The sequence below is a fragment of the Psammomys obesus genome, unplaced genomic scaffold, assembly GCF_907164565.1.
Source record: "Psammomys obesus unplaced genomic scaffold, mPsaObe1.curated_primary_1811, whole genome shotgun sequence".
Classification (NCBI taxonomy): Eukaryota; Metazoa; Chordata; class Mammalia; order Rodentia; family Muridae; genus Psammomys; species Psammomys obesus.
The window spans coordinates 315,580-341,906 of record NW_026596353.1 but is presented as its reverse complement, the minus strand read 5'-3'; the positions used below and the strand labels follow the sequence as shown (position 1 = coordinate 341,906).

Sequence of the window (26,327 nt, the reverse complement as noted above, 5' to 3'; positions counted from 1 at the left end):
GGAGAGTGGAGAAGGCTCCACGTGGGCACATTCTCCACCCTGAGCTCACAGGCCAGCCAGGGGTTCTGCGGACTGAAATCCTGCTCTGTCTAGACCAGTCTGTCCACCAGCTTCTCATAGGGATGGATCAGTACTGTCCAGTGTGGTGGCCATTTGCCAAGGGTAGCCAATGAGCACCTAGAGTCATATCACTTTTTAATTTTAAAACAGTGCCTTATTATGTGTCCTGGTTTGAAACTTATGATCCTTTTGCCTCAGCCTCTCAAATGCTAGGATCACAGATATTCAGCACCACACCCAGTTCTTGTTTACTTTTAATTCACAGAAGTGGCTAGGAGAGTAGACAGCACGGGCCAGTTGTTCTCTCAGACCTTGGCCTTCTGCCACCTTCCCCAGCTAAGAACCTCTGACCCTCCTTTTTTCCAGCCCCAAAGCCGGAGCCTCCTGTCTTTTCCTCCTGAGGGAAAGAAAAAAATATCCAACCAATTCGGATACCTCCAGCCAAGGCAGCTTCCTCTCGCTCGCTCGCCCTGTGTTTTCCTCTCCTGCCTTCTTCCCTGCTCATGTTCTCCTGCACAGCAGCCTACTCCCTCTTCATTGCCACCGTTCCAGAAAGACCAGTTTGCCCTTGTCAGAAACTTGCCTCCTCCACCCCAACCACTTCCAGATGCCCTTGCCAAGGTCACTAGCAGAGTCCTTGATGCAAAATTCGCAAGGATACTTGGGCCTGCATCTTGCTTGGCTCCCAGTATTTAGCAGTTGTTCAGAGATTCCCCATGGCAGCATCCCAGTGCAGCCTCCCCTGACTTCCTGGCAAGCATGGAGTGGAGGGGAAGACCTCCTGCAGCTCCCACAGAGCTCACTGTGTCCCCTGGCAAGCGGCTTCTCTCCAAGGCTCCTCTGTGTGTCAGGGTTACTGGCAACCTCTGCTAGGGTTGAGTTAAGAGGATCCATGAAGTGCCCAGGGCAATGCCTAGTCCATTCTACCACTCACTGTCCCTGGATATATATATTCTTCTTGATGCTACAGCCCCTGCTCCTTGGCTGGGCATGTGACTGCTTACAACAGAGGCTGCATTTCCTTGTGTGCTTTGTTGTTGCTGTTGTTCTGATTGAGCTTTTTGGCTTTGTTTTTGTTTTTGTTTTGTTTTGTTTTGAGATCGGGCTTTTCTGTGTAGCCCTGGTTGTTCTGTAGACCAGGCTGGACTTGATCTTGGAGATCTGCCTGCCTCTGCCTCCTGAGCGTTGGGATTAAAGTTGTACACCACCACTGCCCAGAGCCTTTCCATATTCCATTTCTCATGACTGGGTCTGGTTAGTGGAATGTACAGGGAACATTCCGTGGCAGTCTCTGGGCATGTTCTTTAAAAGAGTTAGTGCTGGGCTGGAGAGAAGGCTCAGTGATCAAAAGCATGTGTTCTCGCAGAGGGCCCAGGCTCAGCACCCAGTACCCACATAACGGCTCACAACCACCCACAGGCACACACAGACGCACATACACACATGCAGACAAAACATCCATCCACATCAAATAAATAACTTTAAAAAAAAAAAAGAGTTAGTGTTGATCCTTTGCAGTTTTTCTCCATCCAAAGCCTGGAATGAATATGAGCTAACTGGAGCTCCCCTATTCCGAACCGTGAGCACCAAGGCCACCTCCAGGGTTTCTGGTGCAGGGGGTGGAGGGAACCACCTCTGGAAGGTGGAGCAGAGCTACTGTATCAGCCTGGAGCTGCTTCTCATGGCACTCACTCACACGAGATTTCGCCGTTGCCTACAGCAGAATTCTGATCCTACCTGGGCAAGGACTTTGTTCCTGGTATTGTCTCAGGTGATCTGTTTGACCCTTCCCATGGCTCTACTTATGACTGTGAGTCCTGGAGGGCTCCTGAGACTGTCTCCTTGATATTGTAGTGTATCTCAGTGGTAGCACACTTGCTTAGAATGCTGGAAGCCCTGGATTCATTCTTCAAAATTGGAAAAAAAAAAAAAAAAAAAAAAAAAAAAAAAAAAGGCCCTTTGGCCCAGTTCTTTCCTGAACTCCTGCTCAATAGATCCAATCGCCCAATTGCTTGATCCAATTAGTTATTCATTCAGCAAACATATGCTGGACATCCATCAGGAGTCAAGCTGTGCTGGGTGAATCACAGCTCTTAAGAGTTCCTAGTCCAGATGGGAAAGACTCAGGTGAAGAGGTACTGAGATCTGGAAAGCGCTGAGGAAGGCCAGCTGGTCATTCTGGTATCCAGGAGGTCATAGGGAAGGCTTCCTGGCAGCAGAGGCCTTGAACTGATCCCCAAATGGGGGTTATAGTGAGGAGCGAGCTAAGAAGGGTTTGAGGGGACCTATTCTTAAGGTATTCGGGGAGCAGTGGAAGATCCTAGGACGTAGCTGTCTGGTGTTTCTGAAGCCTGCCCTGGTTGCCCCTGAAAGGCCAGTGGGCAGTGAGACTGGATGGGGGTGAACGGCCTGGAGGCGGAGGTATGACTGCGCTGGCCGAGCTCAGGGTGTGGGGTGAGGTAAGTAGACTTTAGGAACCCTTAAGAGGCAGCATGGCAGAGCCTTGTGCTGCACTGGTTGGTCAGAAAACCTGCTACACAGGTAATTCCTGGTTTTTGACTCCAGTTTGGGACAGGGACACAGGAGGAGATCAGGTTGGACTCTTCAATTTGGGTCTGGGTTTGAGGTAAGCAGTGGTGTGGGGGATCTCCAAGACGCTAGCAGGATTGAATCAAGAGTCTGTGAAAGCCAGAGTCCCCAGCACAACCACAGCCAAGGCCACTTGGTCTTGCCTGCCGGGCTCTTTTCCATTCCCTCAGCCCCAGTCGGGGGCTTGTTGCCTCCTGCTCCTCCCCAGGCCTGAGTGCCGCCCCACCCCAGCACTCTGACGAATCTCCCTCCTCCTGGCTTCCCCCCACCTCCCACCCCAAGAGAACACTCAACTCCAGGCCCTTCTCCCTCCCTCGGCCTCCGCCTAACCTCTCCTCCGCCGAGCGAGGGATGCTCCTGCCTCGACAGGCTAGGACACCGGATTGAGGACTCGGGGGTGAGGGGCGAACCGGGGGAGTACCGTACGCTTCAGGCCAGGCTGAGGGGCCCACGACGTGGCCGGAGGGATTTAGGGTTCCCCTAGCCTGCCTGTCTGCGGGCGCCGGGGGCGTGACGCGTCGGGGCCCAGCCACAGGGCCTCTCCCGAGCCGCCTCCTCCCGATCTCGCCGAGACCCGCCCCCCTCCGCCCGTGGGCGAGAGGACCTGGCTCTGATTGGACGGCGCCGCGGGGCGCTGCGCGGTGCAGCCAATGATCGCGGGCCGGCGCCGCGGCGGGCGGGGGAGCGAGCGCAGCCTGGAGCTGCGGCGCCGGCGGATTGAGCCGGGCGATCCTGGCCCGGCGAGGCGGGCAGGGCGGGGCGCGCGCGGCGGGAGCGAGCCTGGCGCCCACCGCGGAGACTGTCGCCAGGTGCCGAGGTAGGGGGCGGCGGCCGGGACGCGGGCTCGGGGAACTGGCATGCGGACGGCTGAGCCGCCCTGTGCAGCGAGCGTGCAGTAGAGGGGTGGTCTGCGAGGCCACGTCTACGTGGGCAGCCGAGACCTGGCGTGCAGCGGTCCCCGCTGTGTCTGCAGGGTCGGGTACGAGGGGGCTCCCGAGCCTATACCTCTCTAAGCCAGCTATGCGGGTGCCTGGCCACCTGCGTCTCTTCCGCAGCTGCTGTCTGCGGAACTGCATAGGAGCCCCACGCGCGGCGCCTCGGGGCCCGGCTCTTGGTGGAGGCCGTATCTATTCGGAGTGGGCCTGGACGGCTGCACCCACGTGTAGATCTCCGTGGAGCGCTGTTCCCATGCCCCTCCTGTGAGTCTTCCGTGGAGAGCTGGGGGCGGGGTGATGAATGGGACGGATGCGGTGAACGACTTCAGATGCTGCGCAGTCGTCCCCTGGCTGAGGGTGGCGGAGGCGGCGCTGCGGTTTCTGAGGCTGGTGGGCACAGGATTGGTGCTCCGAGGGTGCACACGTGCGCGGGGAGCCGAGTGTGGTGTTTGGAGGCGGTGTGCGTGCGTCACGTGGACACGAGAGTGTGCCTGTGTATGTAAGGGGTGAGTTTCAGGATGGAGCGGTGTGTGAGCATGGGTCACGAGGACATACATCTGTCAGGGAAGGGGTGCATGCAGAGTGAGCAGAGAGTTCGCTGTCACATGCCCGGGGGGTCCCAGTGAATGCCCTCTTTGCCTTGGCCAGGTTCAGGGTGTGAGACGAGCACACAGCTTGTGTCCTTGAAAATCCCAGAAGGCTGGGCCTTCTGCACATCTCTACCTCCTCCATTGAACACTGTGGGTCAGGCTGTTCTAGACCCTACTATCTGCTCTTTGTCCTCACAGCAGGAATGGGGCTTATTTTAAACCTCATCCAATTGAATTAGTTCCCTACTTAAAAGTCCTCTGGCTTTGGAGGCCTTCTGGTTTCTTCACAGAGCCTGCCCAACCCTAAACCGAGTCTGAGTCCGCTTTGGGAAGGGATTTCTCTTAGAGTCACGGGGTGAACTTCCATCTCCCTCTCTGGAATCCTGTTTAGTGGTCAAAAAAGAGCTTCAGTGTGAGTCACCTCCTCCAGGAAAACACCTCTGAGGCCAGTGTAAGTGGACCTGGGCTTCTCTCCAGATGTAGCCCTTCACCAAGGACCTGTCCCCTGGCGCCACATCTGCTTTCTGCTGGTCTTCACACAGAGCAAGCACCCTCCCACCTCACGGCACTTGTACCTGTAGGCCACCCTCAGACTAAAGATCCTCCTCCCCAGATGTCCACCCTGCTTACCGCCTTACTCCTTTCATAACTGCTCCGACCTTGCATTGAAAACAAGCGCTTCCTGCGCTCTATGAATAGTATCTCCAGCATTTTATTCCTGCTCTGTCTTCCCAGAGTATCCCACAGAACCTATCGGATGGTCATTACTAGCATTCTTATTTGTTGCTTCCTGCCTCTACCAGAAAGCAAATGGTGAGAGCCCATTGGGACTTGCCTTCTGGGTTCCCTGGTTTATCTCCTAGTACCTGTATAGCAGATACCTGATGAATAGTTGTGGCAGGAATGATTGACTCTGGATTTGTATGCCAGGAGTCAGAGTGCCTGTCTGAGGCCCTGAAGAACTAAGGGCAAACTCCAAACATATTTATATTTTAGAAATCCTCCCACTAGCAACTGGCGTTGAGGGGGCAGTGGGCTATGAATCTGGAAGTAGGGGGACCCCAGGAAGTAGTGAAAGAGCAGTGGAGATCAGAACCTATTTTAAGGGTTCAACTTAGTGAGCTCATCCAGCCAGCAGTGGGGAGATCAAAGATGCATCTCAAAGGCGGTGCTGTCTGAGCTGGTCTTCAGGCAGTGAAGCCAAGGGAGGTGTGTTCCTGGCAGAAGGCGCAGCTTGTGCAAAGGCCTGGTGACACAGCCTTCAAGTTTAGGAAGCTTGAAGTAGTGGGATGCAGCCAGAGTGGAGAACGGGTGCTGCAGGAGCTGTAGGGGGTTGAGAGAGAGGGAGAAAGGGGAAACAGTCCCTCTGGCTGTTGCCTTTCTGGTCCAGGCTCTATGGGAATTGAGGAAATGGAGTTCCCAGTTTATGATGGGGCAGAGAAGGATAAACAGTACAGAGATGCTGCTGAGTTGGATGGGTCCCTGATGGAGCTGAGCTGCCCAGGAACAGGGAGGGAAGACGGTGGAGGTTCAGAGCCACTGTAGGCACGGAGGCCTGTAGATGTCCATAGGTGGGCTGAGGGACACCTTGAGGAGAGCTGCAAAGGGGGAGGCATGGGCCCACCTGGGTGTTGGGGGATCCCCAGAGGTAGTGGGAGGGCCATTCACAGCAGGCATCCTCCAGCATGACTTGGCACCAGACTCCTGGGTCTCCCTTTAGGGGACTGAGTCATCCCAGGCAGGGGCGGGAGCTGCAGCAGGCACCACTGCCAGAGCCATTAGACCCTTGTTAGAAGTATAAACAGGCTGCAGTGAAGTGGCCCTGAGATGTCACGGCTGCCACCCCGCCACCTCCTTGCATTTGCTCCATAGCCAGTCATTTGCTGATTAGGGCTGCTCAGCCTTCCCTGGGTGGTGATTGGTCTTTGGCACAGCCTGGCTCTGGAACATTCTGAAGTCAATGGTCCCTGAAGTTCCCACAGATAGCACTGCTTGAGCCTGTGTGGGTAACATCAGGATCTTCTTGCTCTTTCCTCTTCAGGCCTCTGTGGAAGGACCTTACTGGGTAGGGCATGTCTTCGGAAGGAGGTCAGATGAAGTAGGCTTCTGAATCCAAGAGCTTGTGTATTTGGGAGTGGCAGACACTCGGAGGGTGCGGTGCAGCTTGGAGGAGAAGCCTGAGTCAGGCCGGTCTGGAGCCAGGAACCTAAAGTAGGTTGTGTTTGGTAGAATGGGGTTCACTCTGGGTTGCTTTCTGACACACACAGAGACCAGCCACACCACTACTTAGGCACAGACTGAGTCTGTGTCCATAGCTTCACCCACTTCCTCGAGGGCTCCCAGAAGGAGGGGCAGTAGCTATCTGTCTCATTCACCTATGAGAAAACTGATGTTTCAGGCTTGGTGTCCTAGTCCAGCACAGTGGTGCACGCCTTTGTCCCAGCACTCAGGAGGCAGAGGCAGGTGGATCTCTGTGAGTTCACAGCCAGCCTAGTCTACAGAGAGAGACAGTCAGGGCTACACAGAGAAAGTTTGTCTCCCAAACCTCCCAAAATAATAAAAATTAAACCAAAACCCTTAGTGTCCTAACCCAGGCAGCACCACTCCCATCTAAGAGGGCAGGATTTGAGCTTTGCTGACGATGGAGAATGTGTGGCTAGGACTGCTCTCTAGGCCAGTGGAGGAACCCCGTGCCTGCAAGAGTCTTTGCTATGCCCTGGGACTGAGCCTGGATTTCAGCCTGTCTGTCCATCTTTCTGTTTGTCCACTTCATCTATGTTCATCTGCTGAGTTGGCTTCTACAAAGCAATTTTCAAGGCTTTAGTTTGGGCAGGACTTTGAGAAGACCCATTGAGTGAGCTGCCAGGGAGGAGTGGACCCCCAGGCTATCCTTACAAACCACCACCAGTCAAAGGCTTGTGGTCAGATCACCCTGTGGGGGAAAGGCAATTTAGCCTCTGGAATCTGGCTTCCCTTTCCTGGCCACATGTATGTGCAGGTCTAAAGGGACAGAAGTACACAAGATCAGCTGGTAAAAGGAGGGGGGTCTTGTCTGCACAGATGTGCTCCTAGGTACGATACACAGCACAGGCAGGGCAGCCCCAGCCTCCTCCAGCTCTCTCCCGGGCAGACACAGACCCGCATGCCTGCAGTGCAGCCGCAGGCCAGGCACAAGGCCCTGTCTCCTGGACACTTTGGGTCTCCCCTACTGCGTCCCTCCAGCCAAGCCCTGCTTAGTCACCTGAATTTGATCCAGGCGAGAGGGAGGGATGGATGGAGAGCCTGACGTCAGCTCTCACAGCCTCCTCCCACAGCCACCCTCGCATCCATCTGGGCCCCAGCTCCTTCCATGCGGTCACAACTCACTTCTTTGGAGCTTGTTAGTAGCAAGCGCTGTTCTGTGTTCCTAACAGGCATCAGCTTCTTGACACCCCAGCACCACATGGGTGTGAGACCTGCCCCATTTCACCAGTGAGGAATAGGCAGGGAGTGGGCAGCCTGCCCCCAGCCTGGGTACAAGCTAGGCAACAGCCTTTAGAACAGGAAAGCTCCAGTATTCACTTGCTGTGTGGCCCCAGACCCATTCTTATCCCCATCTGAGGAAAGAAGGAAAGGGAGCCAAAGGAAGGTGGCCTTTTAGAAGTTGTAGTCTTAGGAAAATTATATGCAAATGTTATGGGCCAGTGAAGCCTGTGGCTGCTGTCTGCTGGGGGCTCTCAGGCCCTTGGTCTCTGCCTGAGAGCAGAGAGCAGGAACTTCTGACTCTGTCCTCCATCCCCTAATCTGATCTGCAGCTTAAGGCTGCTTGGGGTTCTCTCACTGAGGCTGCCTTCCCATCCATGTAATGGGACCAGAGCCGTAGAGATCACTATGGCGACCATTTGTATTCAGCAAATATTTACTGAGCTCTTCTGTGCCGGGCAGTGCTGAAAGACACAAGTGATTGTATGGAGACAAAGCAGACTGAAGAACTAATCTCAGCACTTTGGACCTCTGGGAAGGGCCGCCTGATAGGGAATGCAGGAGAGGTGGCAGAGGAATCAGGCTCGGGAAGGCTCTTCTCAGCCTTGCAGCTCTCTTCACCCTTCTCACCTCTTCCAGGGGGTCCTCTCAGAGCTCTAGCCTCACAAGTCCCCAAACTCTCTTCCTTTCTCCATGCCAGCAGCAGCTCCTCTCTCTCTGCTGCCTCCTGGCTCCCAGTCATTCAGCACATGTGGTCCCAGGCAGAGGCTCTGACCTTTGCCCTATCACCTCCAAGGCTGGAGGTAGACAGAGCAGCTAGGGACAGCACAGAGGGGGAGCCTGGCTTGCTTCAGAAGTGTGGTAGAGAGGCAGCAGAGGTGGCTTCCCAACTAGTGGCCAGGGCATTTCAGGCAGCCCTACCACCTTGACGATGTTCACAGGAAAGGGTGGAGAGCCAAAGGTACGATGAGCATGGCACTCATGGGGCCTGTGTTCTCTGAGTTGCAGTCAGGATAGAGGAAGTCAGCAACAGACCGGAAGGGCAGAGGTTCAAGAGTCCACTTACTTCCTTTTCTGAGAAGATACAGAGTGAGGCTCCAGGAGGGAGGGAGCACTGGGTAGGGGTGGAGCCAGAATTTGGGCTACGGAGAAGACAGTGAGTAAGTCAGGGCTGTCTGGGGCCAGTGCATAATTATGGCTGAGGTGAGGAGTGGGCATGAGGCTGGGCACTGACTTGAGATCAGCCAGGGCTACTGCTGGGGTTTTGAGTTGGTTGGGGACCTTAGACGTCGATAGGTGGAAGGTGTGTGCATGAAGTCAGACCCAGGAGCACCTCAGCCTCAGCAGAGCAGCTGTAAGGGACATTTGGTCCCATGGGCAGGCTGGAAGGAAAAACTGCACTAGTGTCTTGTGTGGCGGGCCCCAAGGTGGCACCCTCCCCTAGTGCACTCTCCCCTGGCTGGCAGCTCTACTGGGGAGGAAGGTCAAGACCAGGTCTTGCAGATAGTGAGGGGAGGTGACAGAGGTCAGAGGCCTCAGGAAATGTTCTTGCGACAGTGAGAGAGAGCGGGGTGAAGGTCTGGGTCATCCGGGAGGCATTCCTGGAGGAGGAGTCTGGCTCTGCAGTTCCAATGCCCAGGCTGCTTCTATGGGGCTGTACTGGAAGGTTCTGTCAGCTAGGGTGGTGACTGCGGAGCCACTGAGTTGCCTTCATGGTTGGGGCTGGACTGAACTGGGACTGCGTGCCTTAGCGTGGCTAGGCCTCCAGGCTTGCCCGCATCTCTCTGTCCTGACTGCAGAATCAGTTTTGATGCACTTCTCTATGTAGGCATCAGAACAGAAGTGACATGACCTGTTTTACAGGCGGGGACAAGGAGGGCTAGAGGACTGGCATGCAGCAGAGCCAAGTGAGCTACTGGGAATCCCTAGGTTTGGGTGCTAGCGAGCCAGGCCAAGGGAACAGCTGTGAGGTAGGTCTATAGCACCATGGCTATAGTGGGGGAAGGACCTAGGCCCAATCCACTTGCCTGGCCAGGAGTGACACTTTGTCCTCTCTTAGGTTCCCAAAAAGGTTACTCAGGGGATCCACTGACTGAAGTGATGGAGAGCGGCCCTGCCGTCTACTGCCAGGACCCTCGGGCAGAACTGGTAGATCGGGTAGCAGCCATTAATGTGGCTCACTTGGAAGAGGCCGATGAGAGCACAGCGCCTGCCAGGAATGGTGTGGACCCTCCGCCCCGGGCCAGAGCTGCCTCTGTGATCGCTGGCAGTGCTTCAAGACCCACACCAGTGCGGCCTAGCCTCTCAGCTAGAAAGTTCTCCCTGCAGGAGCGGCCAGCTGGAAGCTGTCTGGAGGCCCAGGGTGGGCCCTACTCTACAGGACCTGGCAGTCACATCTCTCCTCGGGCCTGGCGGAGACCCACCATCGAGTCCCACCACGTGGCCATCTCAGACACGGAGGTTGGTGGGGTGGAGTTAGGGGTTGTTCTTGGACCCATCAGGAAAGCCTGGGGTCTGCCTACAGTGCCACATACTTAGCTTTCTGGGTTTACATACCTTTGCAGCCGAGAAGCTTGCTACCTGATAGCAGGGCTTCTTCCTACCCAGGGGAGGGCTACCTGCCCTCCTCTTCCCACCCTCAGCCCAGCCGTAGGACCCTCTCTTGCTCCTAAGAAGCCTTCTTAGAGCTTTGAAGACAGATTGTGTCCATCCCTATACCTCCATCACGCCAAGCTTGAGCCGTAATCCTGCCTCCAAGAGACTGCTCTGACTTAGAAACAGCTGTGTGCTTCCAGGTTCTGGTCTTCTGTGGGCTTGGATCTGAATGCAAGCTGGAGTGACTGATGGGAGCACATCATAGCTAGGGCTTCACCCTTAGTATCTGCACATATTACTCCAGGATTCTTGTATCTCATTCATGGTGGCGATGGCTACCCTCCGGTCTTCCCAGTCCAACCTTGAAAGGCTGCTGAGAGCCTGGGATCTGGGAAGTAGGAGCCTAAGCCCTGAGCATTCTCCCAAGACGGGAGCACTGTTGCATCTGAATGAGCTGTCCTTGACGCTGCCCTCTCCCCCAGGACTGTGTGCAACTGAACCAGTACAAGCTGCAGAGTGAGATTGGCAAGGTAGGACCCTGGCAGGGTTGGGGTGGAGTGCTCCAAAGTATCTTTGAGTATCTTTCTTCCTCTCTGATGGAAATGGAGGGGGAGGGGGCAGAGCCAAGAACACCCCAGCCTGACTGGGAGACCACCAGAGGAGGGCAGAGATAATGTCTGACTTCTGACTACCAGGGTTCTTGATGGAGACTAGGGGAGACAAGAGCTGTGAGGTGGGCGTACGCGGGTCGGGGAGGTGGTTCCCAGGGCACAGGAGTTCTTTCCTCGTCTGTTGGAAGTGTGAGGCCAAGAAGCAGGTGGTAGGCAATAGGCTGAGAGTGGGATGCAGAGGACGGGCCTGTCATTTCCTGAGCCAGACCCAGAGAGAAGGAGGCTGGCTGTGTCTTGTGGGGCTGACCAGTGGCTCTCTGCAGGGTGCCTACGGTGTGGTGAGGCTGGCCTACAACGAAAGTGAAGATAGACACTATGTGAGTCTGGGGCTGGGAAGGGGTGTTGCCCAGGTCAGGCCCCAGAAGCCTGGGTAGCAGGCAGAAGTGCTGGGGAAAGGGGTAAGGGCTGCCTCTTATGGGGGTGGGGGGTTCCCGTTCCTGGGTGTGCTGAGGGAATGAGCTTCCTGTTCTTTGGGGTAGTGAGCAGGGCCTGGTGTCCTCTGGTGGGAGAACGGAGGGAAGGCCTGGACTCAGCTGCTGCATAGACACACACCTGGCCACATGCTCAGTGCTGGGGGCAGCTGCCAGTATGCCTATGTACCACAGTCCCCATGTAACCGGCCTTTTCTAGCTCCTGGTGGCTGCACACATGTGATATTAATGCTCCTTTCCCCATAGGCGATGAAAGTTCTTTCCAAAAAGAAGTTGCTGAAACAGTATGGCTTTCCTCGTATGTATACCTTGACCTTGGGAGTTCCTAGGCTGGGGGCAGAGGAGGAGGGAAGAGTCCTTAATTATTTTTGTGTAGGAGTGGGCATGGAGGGGAGGAAACAGGAGCAGTGACCTGGGGATGGACTGGAGGGAGATCTCAGCCTTGTGAGGGAGGTCTTTCTCCAGAACCAGTGCCTTGACTTGCTTTTTGGTCATAGGCCGTCCTCCCCCTAGAGGGTCCCACGCTGCCCAGGAAGGGCCAGCCAAGCAGCTGCTGCCTCTGGAGCGTGTGTACCAGGAGATTGCCATCCTAAAGAAGCTGGACCACGCGAATGTCGTCAAGCTGATTGAGGTAAGGAGTGCTGAGGCGCTGCGCTTGGTGGGTGGGAGGCCGAGTGGGTGCTCAGCCTGCCAGGGCCTAGGGATCAGCTGGGTGAGACGCTGGAGACAGAGCATCCTCGGATGGGGCTGTGGAGGTGCTGAAGCAGTCCAGTGGGGGCTGAGGGAGAGGTCAGTGATACTGAGGCCCCTCTGTGGGTGCCTGCACAGTTCCTGCTGTGTCCAGGGTGGCTGCCGGGCACAGCAGGGGTCTTGGGTTAGGAAATGACGGGCGGTCTGGGTTCCCTAACCCCATTCCTCCTCAAGCCTTGTGCCCGTGTCTGCTCCCCCTTACCAGGTCCTGGATGACCCTGCTGAGGACAATCTCTATTTGGGTGAGTCCCCCAGCTCATTCCCACAGCAGCTCATCTAGGGAGGGTTCCGAGGGTTCCCCAGACACACAGGATGTTAGGTGGCCATGATCACTTGTACTCTCACTCCTGGATTCCCTTGGGCAGCACTGAAGAGCGAGACTTAGCTTAGATTAGTCAGTAGTCAGTGACTACTCCTGGGCCGCATTCCCTGCCTCCCCATCACGCCCAGTCAGTGTGGTTCTGCGCTCAGTAAGTGCAGGAAGCTGGCTGAAACAGTGAGTTTGGAGATCCTGTCTCAGTTTTTCTCACCTATGAGAGGGATAATAGGGCTGGGAGAGTAACTCAGTGGTAGAGCACTTGCCCAGCATGCTTGGGGAACTGGGCTCAGCACCCAGCCCTTCAGAAAAGGATAGTTATAATAATAAAATAACAAAATGAGATAATGGTAGTATGTATCTCATAGGGTTGATGTCAGAAAATGTGCACATTTGTAGTTATCCTTATTAATATGGATGTTGTTATCTAACTCCTTATCCTGATTGATGCTTAGGCTTTTTGGAGATGTGGAGGTGAAGCCCTAAAGACTGCCCAGAATGTGCAAGACCCTGGGTTTCCACTCCATCACAGGAAGTAGGCAGTGCGAGAGAGCTGGGTTAGGCATCAAGAGGCAAGGGCTTAGTCAGGAGCCTTACTGGCCAGGAGCTCTCACTGAGCTCCTGAAGATGGGCCAGTCGGGCTCACAGTGAGTGTACTCCCACCTGCCCCCATGCCCTGGCTCCTCTGCAGAACAGGGAGGGACCTTGGCCCTGGCCTTCCTACAGCTTCACAACACCTTCCCTTCTCTTCTTTTCTTTCAGTGTTTGACCTCCTGAGAAAGGGGTGAGTTCCCCGGCCCAGTCAGGCAGGTCGTTTCTAATCCAGGCCTCCCTATCCTCCCCTTTGTCTCCCTGCCCAGGGGCCAGCTAGTGTAAGAGAAAGCAGAGCTGTGCACCTGCCCTTGAGAACTCTTGCCTCAGGGGTAAATAAGAGCCCTGGGGATCTATGAAGGCTCTGGGGGTTTTGAGACTGGGGAATCAGGCTGGGAAAAGGATGGGCTTTGAGCCAGACCTTGAGAAACTAGGAAGGTATTTGGATGGAAATGGGTGAAGGAATGTTTTCAGGTGAAAGTGTAGACATGGGATACAGCTCACACTGTATTTATGTCACCAGTGGTTCTCTGAGCTCTACTAACAACTGGTGGTGATGGCAGGGAAAAGCCAAGGATCAGAGTAGATAAATTGCCTGCTCAAGGTGCACAGCAAGTTGTTGATGAAGCCTGCTCTTCTAACACTGCCTGCCTTATTTGCTCTATCAGAACATTTTCAGAGCAGCTGGTATGGACTAATGGGCACAGGGCTAGGTAGACTCGAACCTCTCACTGCCCGCCTCAAATGGAGGCTGTGAACTATCCCTCTGCTGGTGTTTTCCTGAAAGACTGTTAGACAAACCAAAAACAAAACTCTGCATTCAAAACCAGAGGTTTTTAGAGGCTGAGCCTGTAGCGCTGTAGAGTGCTCACCTAGCACCACACCAGGAGTTCAGTCCCTAGCGCTTCGTAGGACCAAGATTGGAGCTAATACCTGAAATCAGGAGGTGGAGGCAGGAGAGTTAGAACTTCAGAATTTCGGGTCATCCCCAGCTGCATATTGAATTCTAGGCCAGCCTGGTCTATATGAGACCCTGTCTCAAAACGACAAAAGAAGTATGTAGTTGTTTTTGTTTGTTTGGAAACAAGATCTCAGTATGTAGACTTAACTGAACTTGAGCTCACGGGTGATCCTCCTGCATCTGCCTCTGAAGTGCTGGGATTACAGGCACTTGCTGAGATAACAGGCTATGTTTTGTTGTTGTTTTGTGTTGAGATAGGGGCTCACGATATAGCCCTGGCTGTTTAGAACTTGTGTAAATTAGGCTGGCCTCCAAATTGCAGAGATCCTCCTGCCTCTGTCTCCTGAATACTGGAGTTAAAAGTGTGCACCATCATACTAGGTTTAAAAAATTTGCTGTCCAGATCTGTAACTGATAAGCTGGAAATATATCTGCACATATATACATATATGTCTTTATCACATGCTACACATTCTGAAACATTTTATTTCATTAGAAAAAGAGAAACGGGCTGGAGAGATGGCTCAGTGGTTAAGAGCACTGGTACTCTTCCAGATGGTCCTGAGTTCAATTCCCAGTAACCACGTGGTGGTTCACAATCATCTACAATGAGATCTGGCTCCTTCTTCTGGCATGCAGGCAGAACAGTGTATACATATTAAGTAAATATATCTTTAAAAAAGAAAAGAAAACGAGAAACAGGCCCGCTTGATTGATTTCATGACTTTTGGGTGATTGATTAAATATCGGAATGAGCTAATGGCTATATTATATAAATGCAGATTTATTGGGAGGGGACATGAGAGAGAGGAAAAGCGTGCTTAGAGGAAAAGAAGGGAGAGACAGAAAAAGAGAGAGGGGAGCAGACAAAGAGACAGAGGAGGGTGGGGGAGAGGAAAGGCATAGAGGAGGAGGCAAGGACAAAAAATGGCGGGAGGAACCAAAAGGTCTGTTTTAGGTAGTGAAGGGCCCCTGGGAGAGGGGACGCCCTGCCCCGCCCCTACCTGGAAGGTTAGGGTATGCCAGCCACACCCTGTCTCAGGCAGGGACCTAACAGGGTCTGGGCCCACAGTTTTATAGCCACTGGTTTAAAAGGTTAAACTTAATTCTGCAAGAACTGCAAGCTAGTGGAAACGGAGACAAAGCTGCCTTGAAATTATGATTGAAAGGGTATGTAGATAGGTCACAACTTTTTGGCATGTGCGAGAAGCTAGTAGCTTGAGTTCCGTGAGCCAGTGAGCACCAGACTTCCCCCAGGGTGCTTGTTCCCCAGTTGCTGCAGACAGCGGTACTCCTGATCCCACTCACGGACCCCCTCCCTCCCTCCTCACAGGCCGGTCATGGAAGTGCCCTGCGACAAGCCCTTCCCGGAGGAGCAAGCTCGCCTCTACCTGCGGGATGTCATCCTGGGCCTGGAGTACTGTGAGTTAGACTGCTGACCCACGCTAAACAGCCCTGGAGTCCTCCTGTCAGTCACCGCTGGTCTACCAATCAGCTCTAGTGGAGTTGGGGGCGGGGAATTGTGGGTGTGAGCTAGAGTGGACCTCACTGGGCATGTGTTGATTTCACCACTTTGTGGCTCTGGGTGTTCTGTCCCGGTCTTTTCTGCTGCCAGGAGGTGTGGAATGGAAGAGATTTGTGTCCAGCTGCTTGGGGAAGAGTGTGTCCTGGCACGGAGCGTGTGGTGGTGGCAGTGGTGGGTTTACCTGTGAGAAGCCCTAAGGCAAATGCTTGGGGCTGCTTAGCTTCTGTGTCAGGAGTACGTTCCCTTACATTTCATTCGTTCACTTCTCTCGCTTATGTGCACCTACCTGAGGCACACAGATGATGGTCTATGACCCAGGGAGCTCTGCCCCGGAGTGGCAAATGATGCCTGCCACGGCTGGGGAGGGAGGCGCAGGGGCCAGGTCTGCTTTCCGGAAGAGGCTGGGATCAGGTCCTGAAGGAAGAGTGGGAGTTCCCCAGCTACTTTTGAGGGCTGATGGTAGGAAGCCTGTCAGGCTGAGGCAAGAGAGGCTGTAGTGTTTGAAGACTGGAGTTCAGTCTGTGTGGTGAATCCAAGTAGCGTGGCCTGGTGGCCAGTGAACAGTGGTGCTGGAACACTGTCCAGGCCACGCTGTGAAGACTGGAAACGTCTGTGAGGAAGACGTTCTGACTGAATCCTGTCAGTGTTATGAGAGCTCTGAGCAGGGGCAGACCTGACAGGATTTGCTTCTTAGAAAGCTCTGCCTGGCAGCTGTGTAGTGGCTGGACAGGGTGTGAGAGGCGGCCAGCTGGCCAAGGGCAAGCTATTTCCACAGCTCAAGTGACAGATGGTGGGGTCAGGATTAGGGCAGTGGCAATGAGATGTGAAGGAGGTGGGGTGGCCAGCATGGGGTGACTGACTGTCTGGTCTAGGAAGAGGAGGGCCCTCAGAAACCTAGCGTTCCGGCCTGGGTGGTGGAATGGGGGTGCCGCCCACCTCTCTAACATCTTATCTGGATTTGTTGTGAGTGTATTGTCCCCTCCCTAGCTGAGGTGTGACATGGGGCATCTTTATGCTGCTGAGCCTCTATAGTGTCTTCAGATTAATGTTGTCAATTAATCGTTGTACATGTAGGGAAACTGAGGCACTTAGAGGAGAGTGTTTAATACTTAGACTCCAATAAAGGCCCATAGTGTAGGAGGGATGGGTGCGTTTTATCTTTGGTCTATTGGTCTAGTCAGCGAAGGGCAGGAACAGCTCTTCCAGAGCTTGGCTCCACCCCTTCCTTTTCTGGCTCCTTCTCCTTTGCTGAGGGCCTACCATCTCCTAACCCCACTTCAGAAGCATGCTAATCTACAACCTCTCAGGTCCAGCTGATCCTAATGAAGGGCGTCTCTGGGGTGAGTGTTAGCACCAGGGAGAGGTGGATGAGGGAGTTACTTGGGCCCCAAAGACTTGTGATTCTGGTCTTGTAGAGGGACAGTAAGGGCTGGTCAGCAAGGCCCAGATGATAGAGGCCGGTGCATTAAGCTAGACATTGAGATGCACCACACACACACACACACACACACACACAGGAGAGAGAGAGCGCACGCATATGCATGCACACACTTGCATGCTCTTAACTTTGGTGTTACTATGTAGCCTAAGTGCCTCAAACTCCTTATCTACTGCAGTCTTTTAAGTACCCACTAAGGACAATGTGTGACACTCTACCCAGCTTGGACTATTTTCACCTTGAGCTTCCATGACTACTTGCTCTGAGGTGGAGTGGAGGAGGAGCTGAGGTGGTCTTGAGAATTTTTTGAAACCGGTTTTTAGGATCAGAGAACAGTAGGGAGAATTCTGGAGTTTGTTTTTCCTTTTCTTTTTTTTTGAGACGGTATTGTTAGATAGCCGAGGCTAGTCTAAAATTTGCAATCCTCCTGTGTCATCTGAGATTACAGGCGTGTATCACTCTGCCTGGCTAGCACGGGGGTGGGGGGGTCTTCTTTTGCTGGTGATGGGGGTTGTAGACAGATGTCAAATTCTGATGTAGAGATGTATATTGATACTGTTATCTTTTGGACATTTGCATGTGTACAAGGGCAAGCCTAGGGCTGAGAAAAGAATTCAAGACCATATTCCACAGTCAAGGTGCATCATTTGGGACTTCAGGGTTCGATCTGGAGGTTCTCAGTGTTCTGCGTTTTTTCTGACTTTGGCTTCGTTATACTGAAGATGTCTGGCTTCACCCCAACCCTCTTCATGCTGGTGGTACCGAGGCCCAGTGTCTTCTCTAAAACCCTGTTCCTCCAGATCCCTGGAGCTGAGGCAGTTGTGTCTGTAGCAGAGTGTATTCCCCACATGCAAAGCCTCAGTCTCAGGAGTGGGGATTCCCTTGACGAGGCTGCGTGTGGGGAAGAACTGGGAATAGGTTTGGATGGGGTTGGGCCTGCAGGCAGCACTGATGTGGGAAGAGCCTATGAAGAAATTCTCCCCCATATTTTCCTCTGACTTCCCTCCTCAGCAAGAAATGCCCTGTTTGTTGTGAAAAGAGCACTGGACTTGGAGTCCAAAGACTCCCAGGATTCCCCTCACTGCCTTCACTTGTGTAATGGAGCAGGTGACCCTGATGTCATCTTCTGAGGTTCTCTTATAACAAGAGTGGACATGGGCTGGGTGGCAACAGCCTGCTTCCTAAGCTTGGCGAAGGCAGGAGAGGTACCCTGGGCAGCGATCAGGCTTGCCCATCACCGGCTTCTCTCTGCAGTGCACTGCCAGAAGATTGTCCACAGGGACATCAAGCCATCCAATCTACTCCTCGGGGATGATGGGCATGTGAAGATCGCCGACTTCGGGGTCAGCAACCAGTTCGAAGGGAATGATGCCCAGCTGTCTAGCACTGCAGGGACACCAGCATTCATGGCCCCAGAGGCCATTTCTGTTTCTGGCCAGAGCTTCAGTGGGAAGGTGACTCCTAGGGCCTGGGCTAGGCTGAGGTTCGGGTGGAGGGGCAGAACAGCTTGCAGCGGGGGCCACTTGGCAAACTGAGGCCATTTTGTAGGCTTCTTGTAGCTAGATAATGGCATGCCTGCCTCTTCTCTGGAGCCTAACACTTACTCTGTTTCCTAGCAAATGGTTGCGGTCTCACTTGAATCTGTTACTGCTGCTTGTTCTGTGTGGGGCTCTGTGCTGGGTTTTGAAACAGGAATTGTCCCATTCATATCCTTCTGCATGGTGGTGAGGGCGGAGAGTCATGGTCAGAGGAAGGTGGAGGACCCTCCTTGGGTCTGGACATGGCAGGGTCTATATTAGGCCATGAAAAATGAGAATTTGAGCTGGCAGCAGAAATGTGCAAGAGGGCTGAGAGGCGTAGGGCTCGGTGGAGTTTAGGCTCTGGTGTGGCAAAAGATGAATGCAGCCCAACACCAAATTGTAAGCTTCCTTACAACACATAGGGAAAGAGGGAGAGAAGGGGGAGGAGGACAGGGGAGAGAGTTTGTTACTTGGTTGCACCGTTGCAGAGATGCCTGGTTTAGAGGGCTAAGCATCGGCTTTGCTGAAGTGACAGGCAGGTTTCCTAAGGGTACTGCAGCAGTGTGCATGGCGGCCCTCCTGGCCTGGAGCATGCTGCAGCATTGTGTGCTGCCATGCAGGGAAGGAGAGCAGTCGGGCAATGTGGGGCTCGGAGCTCAAGCAGGGGCATAAATTATTTCAATTCCTTATTCAAGGCTGGACACACGGATTAGTAGTAGGACATTTGCTTAGCCTGTGTGTGCTGGTTCACTCACCAACGCATTCACCAACGCTGCAAAACAAAAATCACAAAGGATTTTTTTATTTTGCTGTAATTCTAATTTTATTGGAAAGTTATAAGCACAGTATAAAGGAATACTGTGTAACATTTTTTTAAAAAATCAGTATTTTATTTTATGTTGCGAGTGTTTAGCTTGCATGTATGTCAGGGCATGGACTGTGTGTCTGGGGCCAGCAGAAGCCAGAAAGGGTGTTCAGTCCCCTGGAATTGGAGTAACAGAAAGCTGTGAGCCACCATGTGGGTGCTGGGAACTGAACCTACATCCTCTAGAAGAGCAACCAGTGCTCTTAGCCCCTGAGCCATGTAACTCTTTCCCCAGGTTCACCAGCTTTGCCACATTAGCTTTTTCATTGTCTTTATGTTTCTTCGTAGCCCTGTTACAATTTTCTGAGCCATTCAAAAGTTCACTTTGGAACAACGTGTCTGTTTGTCACATGTACTTTAGAGGCTTCGCTAAGAGCAAGGCATTCTCTTAGATAACCTCAGTACAGTGACTAAGGTCAGGAGTCTATCACTGAGGAGACTGTTCTGTAATGTATTACACTCATTTAAATTGTGAAATGGAATCGAAATGTCATCTTGCCTGGCGTTATTTATTTATTTATTTATTTGTCTGGACATCCATAAGGGTCACTTGTCATCGCTCCTTAGAGCCCTCTATTCTGGGGGAGTTCCTCTCTCCACCCTTCTTCTGGGTGGTGAGGACAGGGTGTCACATATCCCATGATGCCCTAGGACCTGATGTGTAGCTGAGAGTGACCTTGAACTTGATTCTCCAACAGCTACCTCCCAAGTGTTGGTTTACAGACATGCTGTCCTGTGTTCTCCATGCTGTTCAGCTTCTTGACCTCTCTCTGTCACTCTGACCTTGATGTTTTGAAAAGCAGCCTGATGTCCTGCAGTACACACTAGTTTGCACTTGTCTGGTGTTCCCTGGATAGGTGGTGGTGATGATGATGATGATGTGATGATGATGATTATGGTAGTGATGGGTGTTTGTGTCAGGGGCCGCACACATGAGGATCCTTTGGAGGGCCCTACCTGGGCCCGAGAGGCATTGTAGGATAAGGTGGGCAGAAACAGTTGCACAGTAGCTGAAGTGAGGCTCTCTTGAGCCCAGAGCAAAGTTCAATACATAGTGCTATTTTGGGAATAGATCTGTGTCATGGAGGCAGCAGATGACCCATGGATGAAATGAGGTTTGGAACCTGCTGAGTTAGAAATGGTGTCTTTCAGGACCTGTCCCTAGAAATTCCACAATCCCAGGAGTGTTGCAGCCCTGTTCTGGTCCACCTTAGCACAGGGCCCAGCATAGAGCAAGCCCCAAAGAGTGCTTTCTGGTTGGTGCCTGCCTGGGGAAGGAGGGTTCCTACAGAGCTCTTCCACAGCCTGGTAAAGCTGGGCAGCGGGAGGAGTGGCGGTGGTGGTCATATTTACTGACATGGGCTTGTTTCTTTCCAGGCCTTGGACGTATGGGCCACTGGGGTTACACTGTATTGCTTTGTCTATGGGAAGGTGAGTCCTGAGAGCCCTGCCAAATGACTGTGTGACTGGATCCAAGGAATCAGGAGCAGGTGACAGATGCAGGACCTTCTTTTGTGTCCCTGGACAAAATGGCTTTGGAAAAAGCCCAGGAATTCCAAGGGAGAGAGGACCCTTGTTTGTCTTTCTCCGCTTGGGAGGGGTTCATGTGCAGTCTTGGGACGGCACACGTCCAAGAGGAGGCGACATGCTGCCTCCCCCCAGCCAGAGTGAGCTCTGCCCTTCGCTCTCCTGATGCCATTTGTTCCTTCATCCACTCAATCATTGATTCAAATTGTTGGGGCCTTGGGGCCTCTAGCACTGATGTGATCAAGATTCCCGCCCACAGGTGCTTTGGTCCTGGTGACCACACTTAAGGAGACCAGGGGCAGGGGCGGCACTCAGTGGACACGTCCCCAAACGCCAGACCCTGGGAGAGTGAGAGCTTTGCTGCAGGCTGTCCTGCTGGTGGCTCACCCGCTCAGTTACATTCGATGATCCCTTGCTATGCGCCCTGAACAAGTTAGATGGGGCCCTTCCCAGCTGCCGGGATGGAGTTGGCATAAGCTGCCACCCACTGCTGGCCCCTGCAGTGTGGATCAAGGCCTGCTTCCTGTCTGTCTTTCACAGTGCCCGTTCATTGATGAGTACATCCTGGCCCTGCACAGGAAGATCAAGAATGAAGCTGTGGTGTTCCCTGAGGAGTGAGTTGTCCATGGAAGGGGCCGTGGAGGCTCCCGCCTACTCCTGGGGAGGGATTCTGAACCCTAGCAGAACATTTGCCTCTGAGGGTCCCATCTCAGCCTTCAGAGTTGCAGTGGGCGTACTGACCCCTGGGAGGGCCAGAGCAGATGGGTAGTTTTCTGTCCCTCCATCTGAGGAAAGTGGTCGGGGTTACTCCTGATCCCAAGGAGGGGAGAGAGGGGCCCTCAGTGGTGGCATCCTCATTCCTTTCCTCCCCTCTGCCTAGGCCAGAGATCAGCGAGGACCTCAAAGACCTAATCCTGAAGATGCTAGACAAGAACCCTGAGACAAGAATCGGAGTGTCGGATATTAAGGTGGGAGAAGAAGAGCCCATGGCCTGAGCAGGGTCTGTGCCCTCTTCTGGAGGGACCTACACTGGGACATGTGCTTTGGTTTGAGGCTTTGGGGTTGAGGACTCCTTCAAGGTCAATGGTAGAGGCGCCTGCCACCATTGCTGGCTCATGTCTGTATGCCTGTGTCCCTGAGCCCTCCCCATCTCCTGGGCTCTGCAGTTACACCCTTGGGTGACCAAGCATGGAGAGGAACCCCTCCCTTCAGAGGAAGAGCACTGCAGTGTGGTGGAGGTGACGGAGGAGGAGGTGAAAAACTCAGTCAAGCTCATCCCCAGCTGGACCACTGTGGTAAGAGGGTGACGAGTGGGGCCTCTCCTCTTAGAAGGGTGAGAACTGCCTGAGAACTGCTCTGCTATTGTTTTCTGAATGAACAGTGGGGCATCAGGTCAGTCAGCCAGAGTACAGGGGCCATGGAAGTTGCTGATCCCTTGGAGTCAATGGGGAAAGGTCACCTTATTCAGCCGGGAGTGGAGGGACCTGGGGTTTGGTGAGGGCCATGGCAGGAAGCAGCAGTTCTTTGCTTGCATGATTTGGTGAACTGCTGCTTTTCCCGAAGTGCTACACTGGTGCCTTGGGCATGACAGTGAAAAGCTGGGAGACGGGGCTCAAGCACGCCTAGGCTGGGACTGGCTGACCAGACCTGTTCCCCGCACTGGTCTGTGTTCCCTAGATCCTGGTCAAGTCCATGTTGAGAAAGCGCTCCTTTGGGAACCCATTTGAGCCCCAAGCACGCAGGGAAGAAAGGTCCATGTCTGCGCCAGGAAACTTGCTGATGTAAGTACAGTGGGCTGAGGCGTGGCGCTGAGGCATGTTCCCAGCTTGCACTAGTGTGGAGCTGGCCTGCGAGCCTGGGGATATACCCGGGTCTCAGAGCAGGGCTCCATTTGTTCCCCGTTCAGACCCAGCGTCCTGCACCGCCCTCCCTGGGACAGATCTCTCTGGGAACCTGCTAGGGCCTGCTCTCCCGCTGGGTCCAGCGCAGCCCTCTGGCTTCCAGTCGGCCCTTGGCAGTCGAAAGTCTGTGGACAGGCTCAGGTGTGCTCCTTTCTGAAGACTGGTGTCCCTGTAGATGGGCACTCTGACCGCTCCCTGGCCCCAGGCTGGGCCTCTAATGCCCTCCTGAGGGGCCCCTGTTTTCTATGGCCACCAGCAAGTCCATGTGGACAGGCTGGCTGACAAGGCTAGAAGAGAGGAACCCCTGTTTGCTAAGTGGTCCCTACTTGGAACCACACGTATGGAGTCACCGCTCTGTGGGAGAGGTCAAAAATCAGTTCTCTGAACATCGATTCTGACTTCCAGCTTTTTTGCTGCAGCAAAGTTCACCCGCCGGTCACAGAGTTTGTGACTATACCTTCAGAGAGAACCAGGGTACCATGGCCCCAGGGCATTTGGGCACCTCTCTGGGCTGTGAAGGGAGCTTTGGGGAGGACTCTCCTTGCCATGTGATAAAGGGGCTTTTCCAAGAAAGTGAGCATGGACACTGTGCAGGAGCCCTCAGGCCTGCCCTTACAAGGAGAGGCCACACAGTAGAGGTGGACCTGGGAGAGCTCCAGTGTCTACACATTTCCTGACTTCTCTTTGAGGTAGTTGTATCAGGGCCCTGATGCTGGGGCTGCGCCTGATGGAGGGGAGCATATAAAATTTGACAAACAAACTGGGACAGATCTGAGGGTGGAAGGGGAGTCTGTTAACGAGTATGTAGTAACAGTCTGAATCACAGTTGTTCAGAAAACTGGACCTGGCGAGCTCAGTGTTTGTGTCTGGCGCCCCCTCGTGGTACAGCGAAGCCGCCACCAGTTAACGACTGCTCTAACATCTAGGTTGTTCCCTGGAACTGGACAGCAAAAATAAGGATAAAGTACACTTTAACCTCATCAGGAACCTTGGAGCCCTTGTAGACCCAATTTTTTAAACATTTTTTGTGATAATTTTAGTCCAGTTCATTAAGACTGATCCTTTGATTGGATATTTTTAAAACAAAGGTTGGGTATGATCAGATTCAGGAATCTGTTGAATAATGGAATTCCAAGATAATGCTGTCCTGTGAACAAGGCAACGAAAATGGAATGGAAGCCTTTATGCCCAGTGGGGGCCAGTGAAGGTCAATGTGGAAGACCTTTGACCTGGCCGGTACTCATGGGATACCAGAAAGTCATCTGGGTCAGATGGTGAGAGGCTCTTGAGAGGTTTAGATTTCATCCAGAGCAGTGGGTAGCCACGAGAGGGTTTTGGGTTGAGGCTGTGGCCAGAGGAACTAGCAAAAAGGACTGCCCTGATGGAAGAGGTCCTAGAGAGGCCTGTGGGGTGTGGGAAGTTGTAGAATAGTCGTCCATATGTGAATGGGAATCCCCTGTGCACACATTTTGACTCCTGGGATCCCTGATGTTTCCTAACAGGAAAGAAGGATGTGGAGAAGGGGGCAAAAGCCCAGAGCTTCCCGGAGTCCAGGAAGATGAGGCTGCATCCTGAGTCCCCGCATGTGCCCAGGGCCATCGGCAGCATGCTCATCCTGCGCCTCCAGAGGCCCACCGCCCTCATGCAGTAGTCACCCCTGCAGGCTGCGGCCCCTCTCCTGGCCCCTCACCCATTGTGCTGCATGACCTGCGCACAGACACATCCAGGAATAGGATTGGAATGTGTACATTTGGGGTCGGGGGTCCTGGTTGATTCTCTCTATTCTGATCCATCTGTGGGGAAGCGTGGGGCCCACAGAATATTAGAGACCCTACCCAGCTGGCTGGTGAGGCCCAGGGCAGAAGGCAAGAGACCAAAATGGCAGAAGGAGGCCTGTGGGCTGCACCTCAGAGAACTCCCATAGGGCTAGGTAGCCCTGCCCGGCTGCCGCACACAAGGAGGGGCGATTACTTCACTCTGTGGAAGGCGCCGAGTGCTGGTCTACTCAGATCTCTAGCGTGGATGCTACAAAGAATGATGTGTACTTGGGAGAGGACTGATGTTGGAGATTCAGGTTCCTCTCTTGTTGTCTTTAACCTGAGGGCTGAAGTGGGAGCAGCTGTTGTGGGGAACATCTCCCTCCAGCTTTGGGTAGTTCCGGGCATGGTCTGGCAGTCACATGGACCTGACATTCATGGACTATGTTTTATACTTGGCACTAGCCAGAAAAAGGGCTGAACTGAATCCAGCTCAGAGCATAGGCCTGAGCCTAGAGCAGCGTGCCTCCCTGCCTCCCTCTTTCTCTCTCTTACGGATCTCCAGAGTGAAAGTTGCAGAAGAGACACAAGGAGAGGCACTGAGGGCTACAGACCCTCGGAACTGGGATCCAGGCTCTGGCCTTAAGCTGGCTAACCCATCCCATGCCTATGATGAAGGATAAACTGCCCAGGTGGGAGGCTCCCCCAGATGAGGGACCCTACAGGACACACACCCTGTCAGGACAGTGGCCCTGCTGCCAGTTGCTTCAGTGCAGAACATCAGACACCCCACACAGGGCAGAGCTGCATGACTGGGACGTGTATGGACAATGTCCTTGCAGGACAGATGCCAGCTCTCCAGGTTCTGTGGTCATCTGGCTATTCTAATGTTTACCGACAATGCGCATAGGGATTGGTCCCCAAAGGGAGGTCAGCAGGACTCAGGTACCCCTCTGAAAGCATTCCACAAGGACACCCCAGCTGCCCACATGGGTTTCAGAATGCAGGAGTGCTAGATTAGAAAAGAGAGTCTGGGCGGGAGCACGGAGCCCCACTGCACCTCTGGGCCCATGGGCATACATTGCTCCTTCACGTACACATGCGTGTGCGTGCCCATCTGCTGTACACAGCACACTTGCATGTCTCGTACTGGCACATGCATCTGTAATATAGTTTCTACGTCTACTTAGGCCTAGGAGCAGAAGGAAGCCCGTTGTCAATGGGCTCCCATTCCAACCCAGCTCCTTTGCACTAAGGCAGCCAGTGTAACCCAGGGCTTGAAAACAAATCACCCAACCCTATCTCTGATAATACTTTTATAGAGTGAATGTGAAGCAAGTTCAATGCCAGTCATTAAGCAGCAAGGAGTCAGGGAGCTTCATGGGTGGGGCCCGCATGGGCAAAGCTTGGAGTTGGTGGCTGGCCTCACTGTCCCCAGCAGAGCCAGGAAGGCTCACTGTCACCTGTTGCTGAGAGCTTTGGTTGGCATTGGTTTTGAATGTAGCACAAGTGAACAAACTCCATAAGAGTGTTTTAAAAATTTAACTTCTAAGGAAGTGAATTAAAAACAATAAAAAGCCCTTTGTTGAGTTAAAAAAAATGTTTGTATGTCTTCCGTATCCAGACTTTTTTTTTTTCTTGTCACAGTTGACTTGGATCAAGTTTCTGGAAGGCGCTGAGGCACTGTAGGCTCCTGTAGGTAGTGGTAGGGTAGGGTAGTGAGAGGTGGGGAACAAGGAGGAGGAAAGTGGGCCCATGAGGCTCAGGAACTCCTGACTCCTACCCAGATTAAGTCCTAGAGCCCCTACTTGGGAGAATTGGGGCTTAAGAACCAGAGGGGTGG

At 53.5% G+C, this 26,327-nt stretch overlaps 1 protein-coding gene across 6 annotated transcripts; it reads left to right on the top strand.

Moving 5' to 3' along the window:
• The first annotated feature begins 2,501 nt into the window (after positions 1-2,501).
• Camkk1 (calcium/calmodulin dependent protein kinase kinase 1) lies at positions 2,502-26,078 on the top strand. Of its 6 annotated transcripts, XM_055597282.1 has the most exons (19): positions 3,391-3,466; positions 3,705-3,848; positions 6,216-6,385; positions 9,500-9,606; positions 9,696-10,096; positions 10,714-10,761; positions 11,166-11,219; positions 11,580-11,631; positions 11,831-11,964; positions 12,289-12,325; positions 13,162-13,183; positions 15,285-15,373; positions 18,169-18,368; positions 20,677-20,730; positions 21,367-21,440; positions 21,707-21,794; positions 21,993-22,121; positions 22,504-22,607; positions 24,230-26,078. In XM_055597282.1, the coding sequence occupies exons 5-19, from the start codon at positions 9,737-9,739 to the stop codon at positions 24,300-24,302; spliced, it is 1,518 nt and encodes a 505-aa protein (XP_055453257.1). In that variant the 5' UTR covers positions 3,391-3,466; positions 3,705-3,848; positions 6,216-6,385; positions 9,500-9,606; positions 9,696-9,736; the 3' UTR covers positions 24,303-26,078. The 6 variants fall into 6 exon arrangements, with proteins under 6 accessions (XP_055453261.1, XP_055453262.1, XP_055453257.1 ...); XM_055597283.1 differs by lacking the exon at positions 9,500-9,606; XM_055597284.1 differs by lacking the exons at positions 6,216-6,385; positions 9,500-9,606.
• The last annotated feature ends 249 nt before the right edge of the window (positions 26,079-26,327 follow it).